Source organism: Myzus persicae, unplaced genomic scaffold (assembly GCF_001856785.1).
Source record: "Myzus persicae strain clone G006 unplaced genomic scaffold, MPER_G0061.0, whole genome shotgun sequence".
Taxonomy (NCBI): Eukaryota; Metazoa; Arthropoda; class Insecta; order Hemiptera; family Aphididae; genus Myzus; species Myzus persicae.
The window spans coordinates 273604-290632 of record NW_019101374.1 but is presented as its reverse complement, the minus strand read 5'-3'; the positions used below and the strand labels follow the sequence as shown (position 1 = coordinate 290632).

At 29.9% G+C, this 17029-nt stretch overlaps 1 protein-coding gene across 1 annotated transcript in view; it reads left to right on the top strand.

The window, feature by feature from the left end:
- The window catches only part of LOC111028859, a 54605-nt gene that overhangs the window by 17370 nt on the left and 20206 nt on the right, over positions 1 to 17029 (top strand). Inside the window, exon 2 of the mRNA XM_022307629.1 lies at positions 14123 to 14260. Coding sequence (XP_022163321.1) covers positions 14123 to 14260 — 138 coding nt within the window. The remainder of the gene's footprint in view (positions 1 to 14122; positions 14261 to 17029) is intronic.

Here is a 17029-nt window from a genome sequence, read left to right as displayed (position 1 = left end):
ATAATTCCTTCGATTCGAGACGCCCACGTTTCACTTCCGCGGAACACTCGATAGCTCGCATAGAATTATACTGTGATATTATTACGATCATCCGGACGGCGACTATCATAAAAGCGTTCAATCTTCAATGTGCATTTTGCGATCGTCCTGTGTCCTGTATTTGCTAGATTTGATCCGACAAATGCCATTAGCTTTTCAATTGGCAGCACTCTCCACACACTGCGATAGGACTTATATTGTCTGAGAATTGTCTCGGGCCTCGTAAAACCTAACACCAATAATAGAGTATATACTACGGACGAACTACGTATACATTCTCTATTCGGGCGGCGGCGGCGGCGGCGGATTATTATTGTTATTATTTATTGTTATTATATTGAGTTCGTAGGATTTTATTACCTTACAAATGCAGGCGAAAGACAAGACGTGTACGAGAAAACTCGAATAAATTATTTCGAGAAAACTCCAACGCAATACTGTTATTTGTACTTAAATAAATAAATAACATTATTGTTAAATTCGTCTTATTAAATTCTGAAACAAAATTTGAAAGCTACATAGCGTTCTTTTTTTTTCGGGGAAATAAACTTTTGGAAAACGTATTTGTGTGGCAGACATATATGTATAGGTGCAGATGTATCTCAATAACTTTACGTACATAACCCAGTTTATTGATAACTGAAAGTAGACCGCAGGCTGTTGTTTCGTCTAAAAACTATACAATAGTTATAATAGGAAAACGAAAAGTAAAAAAAAATATGCACAATATAGGTACATTGTGAGTAAAAACCAAAACAAATTCGTTATTTTCCATTTTTATAGTCGACAAGTTACCACGACTCGATTTTTTTTCAGATCAGATTTATAGAAAAGTACAAACATAATACAACTCCTAGCTCGTCTACAACAAAGAACAGGATACATGACGAACTTAGGTCATTTTTCCATAAAATTGACAAACTTTCAAGTTGAAAAATAACAAAAATGAAAAAAATAGTTGTTATTTTAAGAAATATTCAAGTATACACAATGTATAAGAAGGCGAAATGCTATCATTTTATTGCGATGCTTTTATTATTATTATCTTAGATTTTTAAGTGGCACAAGAGATGTATTGGTTTTATAATGATGTGCATTTTTTTATGCATAAAAATTGTCGAGATAGTAAAAAGTTCTTCAATTCCATCTATTGTCTATACTTAACCCACTTCTATCATTCGGTATAACATATATTACCAAATCTTAGTTACAAATTTTCACAAATATATGAATTGATTCAGACGGTCAAGTATATAAAAATTAAGTGACTACTTCTTAAAATAATCAAGGAAATCGAGAATATTTCTATCTATACCAGTTTGTAACAAAATAGATTTTGTAATTTTATGGTAATACAATAAATGTTGATAAAAAAATGGTCAAAACTTTGTCAGTCTTATAAATTATAAGTTGTTCTCAAGGCAATTTAAAAATATAATTAGAAGCTTAAATGTTGACGAAATTCGTTTAAAGTTTATGCTTTAAAATTTAATACAAGATTTCTCGTGAGTTTTTGTTGCATAAATTCAAAATTACTACCTATGCGTAATACTTTCATAGGTATTTGACATTTTGGAAAATATTTTATATCTAAACGAAAAATAGTTATTTTGATGTAATTCAAAAAATATTAACCGTAAGGAATTGAAACTTTTCATCATCACGTACCTATTTATACAAATTTCTAAATATTTAACCTAATTTTAAGCTATTCACACCACGAAGGTATTAACATAATTTAACGGTATTGCCGTATATGGGGTATTAATTCTCCTAACTCAGTTATAAGTTAATATAGCAATTAAAATAAATAATATACCTAATATAAAAGTGTTTTTAGCGAAAATTAGTTCAACTGCGCACCTACCGGATAATTATCTACGTTACTAATAGGTGTTACCGAATTACCAAATAGCCGAAGGTACTATAAATAAATTATACCCAAAATATCCGAAATAGGGGCTGAAACCGCGTTTACTCTCCGGTCGAGATCATTTTTCGCACTAAACGATTCGTCGTCGGATTCAAATTTAACCCACGACGACCCACCGTGGCGGACGACCCACTCTGCACCGACGAGTCCGAAACCCGAAGCCTACTACGCAGCAGAGTGACCTTAATTTTTTTCAATCCCATTTATCAAGATTAATTTCGTCAATAAGACGGACCACGGCGTTTCTCGCGATTGTCGATCTTCGTCCGCGAACTTTTGTCCGAGAAATCGACAAGAGCGGCGGCGGCGGAATCGTTAAAACCGAATACCAATAAAATGCCGCCGACAGCGCATTGTAGGTTAATCCCCCACACAGTTTCAAGACGCATGTATATCCATTAATGGGGGGGGGGGGGGGGGGGGAAGATTGCGAAAAGCATCACGTGAATCTTCCGCCGCCGCCGCCGCCGCTGCCGCCGCCGTTGTCGGTCATTAAATGTATTGCCGCAGTCACTTCTATTTGTCGGAACAACAATTTTTGCTTAGTTTAATGCGTTTCCCGGCATTCATTTAATCTCCGGCACATATAGGTCCTGCTTGTACATCCGAAAACTACGACGACCATATTATTGTTGTTGTTGTTGCACAGTACACACAGCGAATGCCGGCGAACCCTCTGTCCGGGATCGAAAAACAATTAGACGTATTGCGATGACTCGTCGGCGCAGCGACAGTTGTTGTATAAAACAAATGTATTATAATATGTATACGATCTTAATTCGCGTGACGATTATCGCTACGATGTTTGCGATGGTGCGTTCGAGCGGCGTAACGATATATATCACAACGGTATATTAGAATAATATTATAATATTATTCTGCACGCAGTCGATAATGGCGAACGCACAATGCTATTATGATATACGCCTTGACGAACGCGTACACAACATATTATATAAATAAAATAATAACCGTAACGATATAAATAAAACCTAAAAAAAAAAAAATCAATGAATCGCACGTATAGTTGCTGGCGAACGTTGTTATTATTTATTGCCGTTCGGGAATCATAAAAAAAACTTATACTTGCCATAACAAATAATTGCTACAAACTATTATACAATTGCGTGAAAATCAATTCTTTAATATAAAATAATAATTGAATTTCGGCCAACGCTCCAGCTATTCGGTAGTTTGTAGTTTTCTGTCTGTATCCATCGTTAATTTAAATTGATTGCACATTAATTTCGGACGAACAATATAATAGGACACGTCAGTGTTGATAAAAATTAAGCGCGTTGTTTGTTTTATGGATATAAGAAATATTTTGATATTTTGTGATTGCGTTGTGAGAGTTTGATTTAGGACGATACCGACTTATATTCGCCGTCGTATAGGTATGCCGCCGTGGTTTGAAGTATTAATAATAAAAGCCCAACAACCGTCGATGCAAATTTAAATCGCAGGGCTCTGATAATAGCTCGACAGTTTTTTTTTTTTTTATGTAAGATATACTAGCTAAATGTAGGATAATAGTAAAAAATATTATTAATTTCTTCATCGACTTTGTGCATTCGGCACTACCCTGGTGTGAATGTCCGATGAACCACTTAAACTACGGGCACTGCTTATTTAAATTACATACTTATTCGGATGTCAGACGGAACTACCAGACAAAATCTTAAATCGATTAAACTCGAGTCAATTTTAGGAATTCGATTTTACTAAGAAGTGTGTTTTTCAGTCAATATTAATTTCCACGATTAAAGCATTCCTCACAAATATTTTCGTGAATTTTCCTGAATATTGTTCCCGAAAGTTACGCGCCATCACAATAATTCATCCTTGAATCAAATTATATTATAATTATTCTACGTATATATATATATTGAAACTATTTATTAGTTTGCGGTTTATGGTTTGTAAGTTCTTATAATTAATTGCTGAGTAGGTACTTTTCAGTCTGATTTACAGTCAATGTTTTCATGTGTATTGAAGCATTGTATTTTATTCTTGAAATCGTTTCGATACACAATAATAAAAAACGTATATTCATAATGCTGAACGAAATAAATATGGAGAATAGATGATGGCTTATGTACTTGTTTTCATCGTACTATTAATATTGCACATACACAACACATAATAATATCAAGTTATTAAAACAATTTTAAATAAGAATAATGATTTTATAATATATACTAATACTAATTGTATATCGTTTTGCGAAACAGTATCAATTATAATGTTTACATGTTTTAAATTGGTAATTGTGTTTTCACTCAGTGAACGCATTTTAATGAGACAAAAAAATAACGAGAAATATATTATGATAATTTAACAGTAAATACAGCCTTGAAGATATTCTCTGATCTTTTTATATCCACGCAGTTGTTTCACTCCCTCGCGCAAATTTATTACAGCGAACTATGTGAGAATTATTTTTAAATTTAGTAAACCAGAATAGCTTAGCATACGTTTAAAAAAAAAATGTCTACCTTTTTCTCATTTCTTTTTCCGTTTACTAGATAACCGTCCTATTTTCCTACTTATACTTGTCGGGTTAAAAGTCACATATATTTTCTAGATCACGAGTTGAAATTGGAGTGGTATTTTTATTTGCATTTCTAGGACATATATTATACTTATTTTTCTTTATATCCTATTTTTAAATACCTACTTACATAGAGTTGTATTTTGACATAGTGAACTATAATGTATTCCACGTTACAGCATTACAGACAAGATTTTCGTATTTTGATATTATATAGTATGTTTATAATATTATATGTATATAAGGTATTTGTAGAAAGTTTTAAGTCTACAGTAAAGTATAGTTAGAAGTCAAACTTTATAAAAACATGTATATTTAAAAATGGAATTAAAAACGCATTAAACTTCTTGAATATATAAATGTTTTACATAATATTCCCATTTATACGCCTTTTGTATGATTAATAATAAGCAGGGATGGATGGATGGATGATGTAAATGACAGGGTTAAATACCCTTTTCCGTCCACCTAAACAAAAACGTTCTGGTAGGAGTCCTATGGAACATCTGACGTGGCCACACGGTTTTCTAAGAATATCTTGTTGATAATTATTTTATATATTTTAGTCACTATACCCACTAGGTATACTTACTAAATTTGAATATCCTGCTTTTGATAAACAAACATTCATCGCGTCTTGATGTTTTGTTTTAAAATGCGTTCGTTTATCTTTTACAGGGAAATATTACAACTACTATTACTTTATAATATTACGAGATATTATAAGCAAACATGAAACAATCATGCGGAAACCTACGTTCATAATAATAATATGTTGTAAACAATTTCTCGTTTTGTTTTTTGATGCACGTTCAATTTTTTTCGTAAAATAAATAGCTTGAACAATTTTTTAAAACCACTATTACCGCAACCATAAACGTACACCAATCAAATCACGGCACATTATTTTGCTACAGTATACAAATCATGTGGGTACCTACTATAAAATATATTATATGGGTACCTATTATCATCTCACTGAGATAATACCTTCCATTTGTTACAGTGAAAAATGTTTGTAATGTCTGTTTATGCAGTGCATTCCATTTTGCCTTGTTATCATTTACAATGGAACAGATCATGTTTTAATTAATATATATTATAATGAACGGCGAATCAATCCGTGGTATGTTTGTTTATTTTTCGAGTGTAAAAAACGTTTGTAGTAATTAAAGATTAATTAAACAGAGAATTAATTGCGATCTCATTAAACGTTGTTATACACTTGGCCTTATATTCCGGTATATATTGTGGCCGGGCATAGTGAAGAGTATTGATCGGAAATTACTTTGGTAATTTAATTTCGAAAAACGTTTAGCTAAGTAGCTTGGGGTTGATATAAAAACGAAATTCTAAAGTCGTAGATTTCATTAAATTACCTATAATAATTATATATAGGTAATGAAATCTTTAAGTATTTTTTCAATGTTGTTTATTTTATCATCGGAACCGTAAACGCTGTATAGTGCGGGATATTACCGTGTACCTATATACCGTGGAGGTTATTACGAAACTTTCAAATTAAATACATTGAAATTATTCTGACCGAAATGAAAATAAAAATTTTAAAATTACCTGCAGTCGTGTAATTTATAACATTGCACTATTACTACGCAAATACGCCATTAATATTTTGAATAGCTGCAACGTGTCAATGTTATGTATATATTAAATATTAATATACATGCATGTGGAAATGTGAAATTGGAAACACTTCAACATTGGCTACGCAAATTGAACCAGATCGGAAAATCAAGTATTGCATCGAGAAAAAATACCGATTTCTGTATTGTCGTTGATGTTTTTCCCCGTAAAATCGATGAGCGCATATTATTCCTTTTACAATTTCTAAACGAAAGGTGTCCCATATTAAACTTGTTCTCATTTTTCATTGTTAAAGAAATGAGATAAAATATTTTCGTAACCTTTTCAAATTTGTATGAAATTTCCGTGAAAGAAGCGAATAACGCGTATTTGATTTACAACGGTGTGTGTTTATTTTTTAGTCTTACTAAGTTAGTTAGTTTTGTCAGTTATCATTTTTTTTTCTGTAGAAAAAGAAGAAGTACTTATTGTAAAAGTTTCACGTAGACTCTTGGAAAAACAACTATTAACAATCGCGAGGGAAAAAATGAAATTTACGGCATACCGGTTTCTATAACAAAATCAATTTGGGTTGTTTTGTTATAATTTGGAATAAACGATCAATCTTGAAACTTCAAATTTTCACAGCTACAAATATTTTATTCGAAAATATTTATCAATGTACTGACCTGATAGAAATTATCTACAATGTTTTTAAATGTTCAAGTCCCGTAAAGACGGTGTAATGGTTTTTCCGATTTTTATGTAAGTTCGTAGGTATACGCATAGAATCTTTAAACTTACTACTTTTTCAATTATTTCAACTCGAGTTAAAAAAAAATCTCAAATGCCATAGCCCCTTTGTCAACATGTTTTCATTAAGTACATCCGTCTTGAGTTTTAACCATCAAGATCTTTTAACTAAGTTACTTCTAGATTTGTTTTAATAGGATTTTTACTTTTGTTTACTTAATCGTTTCATACGAAATTTCTCATATTACATAATTTAACCATTAACGTCATAATCCATACATTCACTTTGTATAATACTCTTTAAATTTGAAGACCTTTCCTCATATGTTCAAATAATAGTGCACTATCCTACGCCGAGGTGAATAATATATTAAGTCACGGTCTCTGTATTTTTCCGAAAAATCTGAAATACAAATATTCTAATATTCTATTCAAACAGCGTTGTACATTATAAAGGGCTGGTTAATTAATTTTAGAGTAAATAGTTTTTGAATGTATTGGATATTGTAATAAATATTGACATGAGTAACATTGTCTTCACTTACACATCATCTCACAGGCAGATTAAATATTTAAATCTACATATTCCTGAAATGGAGGTGAAAAAACTAAACTCGGTTTCGTTGGTAGGTTTTCTTTTTGCTCGGGAAACCACTATCGAAATTGAATCATAAATTCTTTAAATTATGATTTAGATGACATATACCATCGATGGTTTACTATCTCCATCGACACGATAAGTAATTTATGATATGATGTGAATTTTATAGATCATTAATCCCCGAATATGTGTGTGTTCCCGTACATGTAACTAAAATCAAACTAAAAAATATAATGATTCACTGAAATAAAAATATATATGTGCCCTAATTACTAAGGCATCTTATTTCATGGTTTATTTAATAACATATTTATTAGTATACAATCAGCATTATAGGTATTTGTTATGTACATTTCATATTATATCATATACTAGCTGACCCGGCAATGCTTCACTATTGCAATATTTCTCAGATATTGATTTCATATTTATTTTCTGTATGTTAAGTAATTATTTTTATATTAGACCACTTTTAGTCACGTCTCCGTGCAGGTAATGTAGCCATATAAATTAAGCTTCGCCACCTCGGATTCTTCATAATGTTGAAAAAATGTATATCGCTTGTGTCAATAGAAAAATTGATGCTTATTTCAAATTGTATTATTAATAATAATTCCGTGCACGTCGTTGCCCGTTGAAAATGCCAAATCTATAGAGGAGACTCGCTTGTCATAACGCGAGCAATATATTATCAGGTATATTATATTATATTATATTATAATATACTATTACTATCGTACCTCAAGCTAGGTAAATACTCTATATGAATAATATTTTTTATTTTTTGTTTTGACTGTGGACACGCCGATGAGTGACTATGAGTGTAACTCAATCATCTTAGCAAGAAATTTGTGAAAATCCGATTAGTTATTAGTTATTTTTTACCAATGACTATAGTAACACCATTGATTATAAACACTAATAATAGATATTCAGATAAAAATAATTGTTTTTTTTTTTTTTTGATAAATTAAATTATTATAATAATTGTTTATTATTCCACGTCGAAACCGACCTGCCTAATAGAAGCATCTGTGGTAATCGAGTTTGATTTATTTTCAGCCTGTAGGGACTATTCCTTACTAAAAAAGTTATCGGTATACAATTTACATGTTTATTTTAATTAATAATAACCAATTATTTATTAACTTTATCGGACTAAATTTATGCCTAAAACCTTCTCTGTGATGTCCTCTTTAGTTTAAAAAAAAATTCAACGGCGATTGAATAAGTAGTTTGGTGATTTATCCCGAACAAAAGAAAGCGACTTCATTTTATATAGTAGTAGAGATTAATTATATTAATATTCCATTTTAATTCTAATTTATATCTTTTAATTGACTTTTATACGTGTTTAGCGCATTACGTATAATGGGTAATAGTTATTAAAACTTAAGCAAACATAATCGTTTTGCAGAGGGAATGATTTATGAGGTGAGTGAATCGAGATAAACGTGCGTGATGTATTGATTCTGCCCTCTCTGCGTCCTGCCTAAGGTGTGTCATTTTTAATTTATAGTTACCTATTTATTATGACCATCATTCCAATAATATCTCAGGGATTTTGGGTCGTTTTTGAACATATTTATAAACTTTTAAACGATGATATAGGTGATGAGTTATCAGCATGGTTTTTTTCAACGTTCGATATTTTTGCAAATATTTCGGTATTTAAATTTCTAGATAACAAAGGAGTTTATCACTTTACAATAACAATAAATTATGGTTTGATTAGGTCTTATGAATATCGGAAATCTTACAACGATTTTGTTTTTATTTTTAAAGGCGGTATTTGCTTTGACATAACGGTTGTATTAATAGTATCATACCGGATGTTTAGAAAGGAAGTCATTCGTCTTTCTCTGTATTTCGGTGTTCCGGAGCTACAATACAATAATTGTCGTAGTGCTCGCCTTTAATGATTGTATTTTGTGAACGAAAAAATAAATTCAAAAAAAATAATCGTCTCCTTCAAAGTATGACTTAAATATTTTTATGTGAAAAATTTTTGAAAAATTAATATATGTGTATTGTCGGGGAACAAATATTGTATTGTAATTATATATTTATAATGTATCACATGTATATTGTACATTGTATTTAATATTATTTTCAAGAAAAGTAAAATTGACTTTTAATAATATGTTTAGAGTTCAGCGCTCCTATAAAGTCCTATAATCGACAAAACCTATAAAGTTGCATCATTTTTTTTATCAAAGTTCTAGCCAAGAAGAAAATAATTAAATAACCAAGTTAACACAGATTTATTTAATGTCTTTTATAAACGTATTTATTTTTCTTGTACGGTTCTTTTTTTATTTTTTTCCTGTCACGTCTATCTTTCCACAGTTGTCAGCTTTCTTTCGATATCAACCACAATACGACAGTTTTGTCATCTTCAGAATAATTTATTTTGTTTTACTTAAAATTCTATACATAAAGTGTCTTATCTTTTATATAGATCTTGTTATATATTTTTAAATTTCTAAGAGAAGCGAGAAATGTATTGGTTTAACAATGATGTATTTTTTATTATTTGGTATATTTGATCATGTTTTTTGGTAGAAAAGCTGCTTCATAAGTTTTATATGACCACATAACAATCGACACAATATCTTACAAAAATGGTTGGTTCTCTATGTATTGATGTCATTTTTAGAATTTTCCATAAAAATTGCAACAAATGCCATAAAAACTGTAAAATTTATATCACATGAACTTTAATAGACCATTACTAATTTGTTCTAATTTGAAAAAATTAAAACCTAGAGAATATTGACATTTTCATCGGTTATTTTATAATACTGACATCGTAAAAATGTTCAACGAATTTCGGACATTTTTGTACTCTACGTAGAATTTTTATAAGTTTTTTATGTTAACGAATTTTTAATTTAATTAAAAATGTAATACAATCTCATTTACACAACGGGTGTCCAACACTATAAGTCTGTTAGAAATGAAAATAGTCCTGGTTTGTCTCTAATATCCACTCTATAACATATTAATTTTTTAATATGATTAAAATGAGCACCCACCTAAAAAAATGTATACTCATTTTTGAGTGCTCGTTAAATATTTAATATTTCTATTTGAACGAACTTTTTCGTTGAGATTATATTAAAAATATATTTCATATGTGTACCTACAGTTTTCACTTTTTTTAATTTTAAATTTGTTCGCAACCTGCAGCGTCACATGCTCGTATAAAATTAAAAGGGCAAATGTGGTGACATAAATTACTTGACTTATATAGAATAGTATGTGAAAAGGAGGGGTCAGAGACACCTCTCAACAATAACGATGAAGCTGGAAATGTTAACTTTGATATTGATGTGAGAAGTGCTAACGGAGTGTAATTTAGTGCATAGGTATGTGATTCACTTAAAGGTGACCTTATTATACCTTATAAAATTATAACATTTAAAAAAGTTTCTTTGTGTTCGTAAAATAATTTGATTTAAGATAGGTTCTATTAAAATTAGTTCTACGTATAATAAATAATAATTATACGTAGTTGGCGCCTATAATATGTGAAACAAAAACTCGACGAAACTATTATTTTCCGTATCTATGTTTTTCTGTTACTAAATTTTTTTCCACTTGAGTTAATAATAAAAAGGAATGTCAGGCAATACAATTGTCGAGTTTCGGGACAGAAAGTTCATTTATTAGTCTCACGCAGTCCGCATAAAATGTGTGCTAACAATATTGTCGTGTAGTTTATGCAATTTGGTTTTGATTTATCAGATATGAAATTGGAATGACAACGTATAATTATCATAGGGACATATTTTAATAATATATGTTCAATATTTTTTTAGGGGTGGGTTGGTCATCATAACAAAAATTACGAAAAACCACGTTATTGATTACGAAAGAAAACAAAATCAAAAGTCAATCGACCTTGCATAGAGTTGTTTAGGACTTAATTGTATATTAATTGTGTCATTATTATTTAATAAATATTTTAATTGGTAGTAAAAATTGTGGACATTAAGTTATAATGGTTCATTATATTTAGAAAGAGTTTAAAGACCTATAGTATTTATTACATATTTATTGTATTAATGTTTATTATGATCTTATAAAAACAGAGCCCCACGGAAAAAACGTAATAACGTTGATGCAATAAATGAATTACCCTGTCTTACCCCGCATCATAAATAATATAACTCAAATTTTTATTTGTTTTACTTTTACGATATTATTATTGATAGTATATTATACGATTGAAACACGAGGAGCATGCCTAACACAGTAACACAGGTTTATAGAACAAGTAAATATATTGTGATAATCACGCACGATTGCACTTTGAAAAATATATATTTTTTGCTAGTCAAAAATTATGATCACAACAGAGATGTTTTTTATGTCGGATGTCGAAACGCCAATATGTATTATATTTTATATGTAAACTATTTGAATAATAAAATATGTAAAATAATTGTATATAAACCTATAATTTTTATATGATGAACAAAGGTTCACTACTGGATCTATGAGTGACCCACCCCGATGCCGAAAATATTGTCGTACAATATTTACTACCTGAGAAATTTTTATAATCAATTTTAATGAAATATTTTTGATAGTGCACCCGCGCACTAAAATCATATTTTATGAAAATGTCGATAATAATAGTGTTATTATTATTTATAATAATACTGTATTACCTATAAACGGATAGTCGAAAGACGTCCAACGTCTGACGTAAGAATTTCACCTCAAACTCGATCATTTTCATTTTTTGTTCACTATATTACAGTCCAAGTCATTACTCGAATGACGATATAGTTATTGCCCTATTTTTTTCGTTATTCTTATCAGTTATTTAAATGACACTTTGTCGGACGTGTGTAGGACATTGGACAGTTTTGTGACTTGTAGTGTTGTGCAATTGATTCACAATCAAAATACTTCACCAGGGCACTGGAAACAAAGTTTAAAAAAAAAAAAAAAACAATTTTCCATCAATAATGTTCGCACTTTTTCGTTTATGCTTCACATAATAATATTGCGCAATGTGATGGAAATATAATCAATGATATCAATTATTATGAATAAATATTCTTTTGTATGACGTCTATTTCAAGTTCTTGTGAATGAGAGGTCGAGTATGGGATATAATTAATAAAAAGCACTACCTACGTAGAATACCATAATGACATTACTGCCTACAGGAGGTCACCTAAATTGCCTATTCAACACGCCGTGTTACACAAATCATAATGTGTTTCGGTACCAAAAATGTAGTTACTAATTATAACATTATAATTATTTCTATACCTGCTTAATACTAATTAGTAATTATTCAACCTTTGAAATTTATATCCTCCACGGTTTTAAAATACTCAAGCATAAGGCTATTAATATGATAACTAGGTATAACATTAACTGTTACGGTTATATTAAATTATTTTATTATGCGTCTGTAAATTTGAAGGAAAAAAATAATTTATTCAATTATTTTAGTTGTTTATTTAGGTATGAATATTAGAATTTATAAAATTATCAATTAAAACAAATACTGTGCCTGTATTCATTTTATATTGTAATTGAATAAACAATTAATTAATCATTTTAAAAGGTAATATTATAGGTAAAGTTATTGACAAGTTGTTTTTGTTTTAAAATGTTTTCTTTCCTTATTCTATGCAAACTTTATACAACACTAATGACTTTATTTTTAACTATAAAAGATGGTATTCTTTAACATTTTTTGGTTTTTGTATTTTCTGTGTTTTGAATAAAATGAACCACAAAAGGTTAAAAATAAATTACTGAAAACACGTCCATTCACGACAAGTAATAGTTACACGACAACCCCTTATAAGATATTCATTGGATTTATGATATTGCAATTTTCGACAGATATAAACTATACAATGTTTTTTAGAAACCACCCCTTTCAAAAAGGCGACACATAAATTTCTAAGTCCGGTGACGATAAAAATCTTCATGTGTATCATATTTCTGCGAAAAAAAAATAATGGAGAAATTTGTTTAATGCTTCAACCTTTTATTCGTGCTATTGCTATAGAATATATTGTATTCGGTTAAATTATAGATAATAAATTTGATTTATTTTAATTCTGTAACCCTATACAGGTAGAACCGAATACCTATAGTAATAGAACACCACTTCAGGCAATTAATAATAGTCGGAAATATATATGTATATATTTAATCAGTTTATTATGTTTCAAAAGTGAGATAGAAAAGAGAGGAAGGTATACCGGTAAGAGTAAACAGAAACGCTTATTTGGTTATTTTTTATTCGATTTAGTCCACACAATTTCCGATTATCGTACTCGTCATCCAATACGAGACATATTTATACCTCGTTTATTCTCGTACAAACGTTCCAATAGAACGCATATTACTACAATACTCTATCCATCGATACGTTGAAGTGTATAAATCTCATTTTATAGTACAACACATCTTGACGAGCAATAACGACATTTAAAATATGATAAACAACATTATTTATTATCGTACGTTTCGCGATAGAAATCCTTTTTAACCGATTCCGACTGTTGTTTGTCACCCGGAATAGTGGTTAAACGCTTATGTCGTACGTAAAACTATAACAAATGTATTATGTGCACGCATTTGAATGTATATATATATAGTATTATTATGATTGCAGGCGGTCCGGATGAACCATAAGAAAGAACAAGTGATCATACTCGACGAAGACAACATGTTATTAGACGATAAAATGATCTATACGTCTCAACCGAAGATTTACCCGTTCGCCGTAGTCCTCCGACTTCGTGTACTTCAGGTATCTATTGTGGATATCGATAATATTGAAAAATCGATACACTCAAATCCCGATGTAATTATCTTGACCGAAAGGCTAAAGGAATTATGTTTCGTGTACGTCAAACGCGAAAAAAGTAATTTAAACGAACCCATACATAAAGCGTTACGCAAATATTCGTATTATAAATAAACACCCCTTTGTAATTTATTAAGAAATTGAAAAAATTGACGGCATTCGATGACGGGTAAAATTTAATTTGTCTAATGTGATTTATTGTTAAGCCGAAGCATCTAGAAAATAACAATTTGAGTAAAACGTTTGAGCACTGTATGACGTATTTGACGATTCATACTTTTGAAAAACATTGCGTGACGTGATAGTTTATGCACTTCTTCACTACAAATAATATATTGTCAAACTTTAGAAATCGTATAATAACACTCAGTTTAACACAAGTCCGTTGTATAACACAATATAATAATTATATACCAATATATGTGTACGCATTTCAATATAGATCAATTCGAATTTTAGAAATTCAAATGCCAAACAAATATGTACGAATATCGGTGTGAAAATTAAATTAAAATCGTGAAAATATTTTCACCTGGTGAACGTCAAAGATTATCTAAGGTGTCAAATAAAAGATGACAAATGACGGGATCGTCCCGTTGAAGATATATGAGTTAAAGCCGCGGACAATCCTCTGGCGTGGCTCGGTATTTATCTCGCTCGTTATCGGAGCCATTCAAAACCGAACTTTTACTTTACAATTTGCTTAAAGCGGCGTAAAATGCTTCCACCATTGTGGCAGTTTATTTATTGTTTTAGTGCAATGGAACGTTGTTTAAAATTTAATTTTGACTAGGACGAGACATTCAAAAAAATAAACCGTTTATCTTCATAACGAAACTGTAGACACGTTTTGTGCTTAAAAATGCTGTTACGTTTAACACCTACCTCGAATTTTATTATATTTTTTCTAGATTTTATGATACATTATTCGGCTTCGGAAAATCATTGATTAATGTACCATAAATAATGTTACTGTATAAAAAGAAAAATACATTATGTACCATTGCATAATAGAATTTTATCACAGTTCCTTTAACACGTGTACTTTTAATATTAATTCTAAAAGTTCTTAGAAACTCGTCTTTGTTTTATGTTTGCTATTTTTACGTTTGATTAATACACTGGAGTTTACCAGGTACGTATTATTAGTAGAAGCACTTAGTATTTTGTATAGGGTTTCAAATGAGAGATGCGATTATACGCTTGCTGAAACACGGAAATAATTAATGTGCAATGTGCATATAGGTACGCACGCGGCAGGTATTCGGCCACGTGAAAAGCTTTCACATATTATAATATAAAATAATATAATCTCGGGGGTCATTTTGAGTCGCAACGCTCTGTACGACGTCCGTTTAGTTTTGTCCGTTTTAAAATAATAACGTACACCTCGCGTTTGTTTCGACGAACAATAAAATATATTATATTATTTATATTCCGATAAGAAAAAAAAAACAACAGCAATAATAATTACGGTGAAAACATGCCTTGCGCTCGCTTGTGCAATAAAGACCACGATTTTCGTGCCTAATACATTATAATATTTTTCGTATATTATGCTATTCACGACTAGCCAACAAACATTATGTTCGAAATATTGTTTTTCAATCAGTCTCATTCACACGGATGAAATAAATAGAATGTCGGGAACACGGTGGGTATTATGTGTGACTGAAATTCGTCATTAAATCGATATAAAATATGGAACCACACGAGACAAAGCCCGAGACAATACCACTGAACTTTGTGCTCGGTATCATTTTTTCTGTGAAGAATTTATGAGATATTAACTTATTTTCATAAAGTCAGCGATGTCGTTGATACATCAACGGTGATCTCGTAAAAAGATTTATCCCTCATAACACCACATACCTTTAAAAAATATACATTCTTAAATTGACATCAAAATATAACAGTGTCAAATTTGACCCCTTTTTCTCAGAAAATACCTTTTTAGTTGCATCTATTTTTTTTTTCGTTTTTTATGAAATTCATTGCACGTCATTTATAAATAGTTCAAATACCTCTTGAACAATATAGGTACATAATATATGGTCTTAGATAAGAAAAAATTACATCTATACTCTATAGACGTCTACTACGTAAAAAACTAAATTAAAAAGTAAAAACCATCCGTTGGAATTTAGTTTAAGAGTATTAAAACAAATTCCGTGGGTGAAAGATCTTTTCTTCATTCGTTTAAATTAAACGTTTATAAATATAAAATAACAATTTTTATTGGTTGTATATCATACTTATATATATATATTATACTTTCAAGTATGAAGCCTTAAAAAACAACGAATTGGCATACCATTAAGATTTTCAACAGGATGTAATGTTTTTTTCTACTTATTATACGACAGACTGATTAAAGCTATGATGGACTTAGCAAAACAATGTCATACATAGTTTTTAGATATATTATACTGCAGTATAAAAAATGTAATAGTATTATATATTTATATTTTAATTGAATTCAGTTTGTTATTAGTTGTAATTAAAATTCTTTTTTGTGTTACATTCCAATCTTAGTACAATAGTTTTTAATTGGTTTGTAAAAAAATTCATGATTCTAATAATAAAAAAAAAATTAAAAAAAATTCCGTATAAAAAATATTTTTTCTTTCAATTTAAATTAAAAAACTCCCGAGGGTCTTACTCCGTGGATTACTCCGTATAAATACATATACATATATTTAACCTAAATAC